Source organism: Tupaia chinensis, unplaced genomic scaffold, assembly GCF_000334495.1.
Source record: "Tupaia chinensis unplaced genomic scaffold, TupChi_1.0 Scaffold000360_1, whole genome shotgun sequence".
NCBI classification, from domain to species: domain Eukaryota; kingdom Metazoa; phylum Chordata; class Mammalia; order Scandentia; family Tupaiidae; genus Tupaia; species Tupaia belangeri.
The window spans coordinates 2,692,771-2,696,971 of NW_006159856.1; the positions used below are offsets into that span (position 1 = coordinate 2,692,771).

Sequence of the window (4,201 nt, forward strand, 5' to 3'; positions counted from 1 at the left end):
TTCCCTGCTTTTGGGTGCATGTGAATGTATTCATTCAAAAGTTTGGGTCCTGGATTCAGATTTATGAAGTTGGCCATGTGGGATCCAGCTGCCTTGACTACCACACCATGGGCCGGCCCCCTTATAATTATTTTAATAGTGTCATTTAATGAAATTATATACATTCATAATGATTTAATGAATCCAGTTAAATTATATTACAACTTCTTATTTCTCTTTTGTCATTAATGTAATTTTGAACATAAACTATAAAATGTATTCTTAGAACCTTATAAAAATATTCAGTCATCTCAGATCACATAATGCATGAGTTCTGATTATTAAACATAGAGTCTAGAAAAATAAAAGACAGTAAAATGAAAGTGACCTTTAAGTATAAAAGTTTTACATATACTTTTCTTCTTTTTTTGGGGGGGGAGGGGGTTTGCTATGGGGCATGTGTGCTTGCCCAGAGAGACAGAGAGAGACAGAAAGCAAGAAATCACCCCCCAGGGGGGATGGCCGTGCTGCAATCCCTTCTCCTCCATTTTCCCCTTGGGATCTTGGGCACACACGCACATGCGCCTGGCATGAGTTTAAGCCACCGGGTCCGGGCCTTGAACCGCGGTCGACTGCATAGGAGTCCAGTGACATAGCCATTACGCTAACTGCTGGTCCTTTCATATACATTTTGATGTGCCACTGGATATAATGATATGAATATTTCAAGGGCTAATAGAATTTGATCTTTCATCCATATTCTACTAGATATTCTTTAATATTTAATAGTATCGATAATCTAAGTCATTATGTATTAATTATTAAAATACTTTGTGGTACAGTTCGAGAATCGTTGCTTTTAACTTTTTTTCACAAGTGTATTGATTTCAGTAGTATTTTAAATATATCCCTACATTGTTTGTGTTTTACACTCTGAATGTATAAAAATAGTTATGATAAACTTCAAAGTCCTTATTTACAGCAAATTGAAAAGGAATATTCCTACATTATTTACTAGGAAAAGTGCTCTTAGGAGAAGAGGAGGCCTTGGACGATGACTCTGAGTCCAGGTCAGACGTCAGCAGCTCAGCCTTTGCAGGTTAGTTAGCAGCTCATTTATTTATTTCCTGTCCATGTCTGCTCCGACTCCCTGCACCCCTCCCTGCAGGTGATGCTACTGGAGGCAACTACAGTGCCAGTTTATTCAAATAATTGACAATTTGGGCTTCTTTTATATTCTTATATTCTTTTATATTTGCTTTGAAGTGTGTATCTGTATCACATATTTGCTGTTTTAAAGTTAGATTTATATTCTGTGAGCTTACGTCTTTTTGGAAACGGGATTATGGGTAGAAATGTCTTATCAATTGAGTGGGTCATGGTGGGAGGAATGGGATGAAGAATTGTTTATGGATAGCTTAACTCAAAAGGATCTTTGTTTACAGATAGTTATCTAAATAAATTCTTTGTAAAAGATGTGTATTGATTTCAGACACAAATAACTGGATTAAATGAAGGTGATTTGGGTTGTATAATGTTATCCAAAAGAATATTTTTAGATAACTGAAAATAAAGCTAAAATATTTGGGAAGGAAATTCTGAATAGTTTCAGAAGCAAATATTTTTTCTTTTATATGATAAAAATAGATTTATTTCCTGATTATAAAAATAAAGTTGCACAACAGAAATATTGCAACTGCCCACTGTTACTAAAGTTCAAGTCTAATAACTTCATTGACCAGACAATCCTAGGAGTGACCACTGTTATCAATATGCTATTGATATTTTTGTAGTGATTTTTTTTTTTTTTGCTTTTGTTTATGAGCCAGAAAGCATATGTCCTCCTCAGAGACAGAGACACGAGAGGGAGAAAGCACCCTCCAGTGGGGTGTGGTCTTGTTTCAATCTCTTCTCCATTCCTCCATCCTGTTGGGATTTTGGGCATGCCCATGCACGTGCCTGGCATGTTTTATTTTTTCTTTAAATAATTATTTTATTTATTTATTTACTTACTTATTTTTAAATTTTTACCAGGGAGAGGTAAGAGAGAAAGGGAAAGTAAGAAAGCAAGCCACCAGGTCTGGGACATGAACCATGGTCAGCAATGTGAGAGTCTAGCATCTTAATCACCATGCCATCTGCTGGCCCATCCTGGCATATTTTTCAAGGTACTAGGGTTGGAATTCTAACTGCTTAGTTGGCCATGTGAGATTTGGCTACCTTAGCCATTAGGCTACAGGACTAGCCCTATAGTGATTTTTATGTAGTATTTCAAATGAAAATTTAAACTAAGAAAATGCAGTGTAAATTTTTCCCATAGGAGAGAAGGACTGGCTTAGAGATCTTGAACAGGACTTGGTAGGGGTCAGTCTACCCTAAAAAGATGTTTGAATTTGCTGTCATATCTGACCATTGCTTGCTTAGAGTACCTAGGTGTTTGTGACTGCCCAGCCTCTGGCTCCTGATCAAGCTACCTCTGAATTCTAAATTTCATTATTTGTTGTTCCACCTAAGACTGGTTAAGAACTTTGAACTTCAGTTTTTGCTATGAAATACCATTTAAGTGTATTAATAACACTTAAAAATATATACTGATTAGGCATTTCTTTGATATAAGTAATGTTTGAAAGATGCATGTCATCATGCTGTGGACATTTATCATTCGTACTTTCACTCTATTTCAGGCTCTTTTATAGTTAAAACATTTGATGACAGTGAAGATTTTATTGGACCATCGGAAAAGTCTTGATGCATTTTTGCATAGAAAAACACATCATGACTTTTCTGACGACCCAGTATTTTCTGAACCTTTGATTTCTTATTGAATGTTTTCTTCAGCCATTTACAAATGAATATTTCTGTGTCATCAGCCTCAGTGAAAGGTGAGATTGGTGGAGAACTGACTGCTTCTTCAGGGGTCTCCACTCCCGGGTCTGCTGGTCATGACATCATTACTGAGCAGCCACGGTCACAGCACACATTACAGGCAGACTCAGTGGATCTGTCTAGCTGTGACTTGACAAGTGCTGCCACTGATGGAGATGAGGAGGACATCTTGAGCCACAGCTCCAGCCAGATTAGTGCAGTCCCATCTGACCCTGCCATGGACCTGAACGATGGGACCCAGGCCTCTTCACCCATCAGTGACAGCTCCCAGACCACCACTGAGGGGCCTGACTCAGCCGTCACTCCTTCCGACAGTTCTGAAATTGTAAGTGGGCAGAGGGGCACCACAGTCTTTCTCTCTCTCTCTTTTTCTTCTTCTTCTTCTTCGTCTTCCATTTTCTTTTCCTTTTTCTTTTCTCCTGAATTTCATTGCTAGAGGACCTGTGCCTTTGCCAGAGAGAGAGAGAAATAGAGAAGAGAAAGCACCCTCTAGTGAAATGTGGTCACACAGCAATCCTTGTTCCTCCATTTCTCCATCCTGACAGGATTTTAGACATGCATACATGCACGCCTGCAAGTTGTTTTGTTTTTTTTTTTAGATGTTTTTGCTATAGGGTACGTGCGCTCGCCAGACAGACAGAGAGAGACAGAGAGATAGAAAGCGAGAAATCCCTCCCCAGAGGGGATAGCCACTCCGCAATCCCTTCTCCATTCTCCTCTCGGGATCTTGGGCACGCACACACACGTGCCCGGTGTGAGTTTAAGCCACCGGGTCCGGGACTCAAACCACGATCAACTACGTGGGAGTCCAGTGAGATAGCCATTACACTAACTGCTGGTCCCACCTGCAAGTTTTTTAAGCTGCCAGGAGTGGGATTTGAACCACAGTGGACCATGTGGGATCCAATTTTTTATGTACAGCACTTAACCACTATACTATTGGACCGGCCTTTTTTTCTTTCATTTTACCAGAGAATGTGTGCATACATGTTTGTGCATGTGAAAGATGGAGGTGGGCAACCCCTGATAGGGCCCTGCCATGCTACAATACTTGATGTCTGTGCGTAAGGAGATAGGGCTGGTACTTGAACCCTGGTCAGCCATGTAGGAGCCAGCTTCTGCGTAGTGTTTAATTGCTGCTATACAATTCTCCTCTTGTCAGGCTCTTGGGCATACAGACACATGCCTGGTATTTAAGCGGCTGGGACTGAGGCTGGTTCTTGAACCCTGGTCAGACATGTGGGATTCAGCTTCCTCTGCATAGCACTTAACTGTTGCTATGCAGGGTTGGTTCTACCTTAGCCTTCTGCAGAAGGGTCTGTTTTTTCCCACTCTT

The 4,201-nt window shown here is 40.2% G+C and overlaps 1 protein-coding gene across 1 annotated transcript in view; it reads left to right on the forward strand.

The window, feature by feature from the left end:
* Positions 1–4,201, forward strand: part of HTT (huntingtin) — a gene marked incomplete at its 5' end in the record, with an annotated part of 208,048 nt that overhangs the window by 54,662 nt on the left and 149,185 nt on the right. Inside the window, 2 exon segments of the mRNA XM_027773593.1 lie at positions 998–1,078; positions 2,850–3,190. Of these exon segments, the coding sequence (XP_027629394.1) occupies positions 998–1,078; positions 2,850–3,190 (422 nt within the window).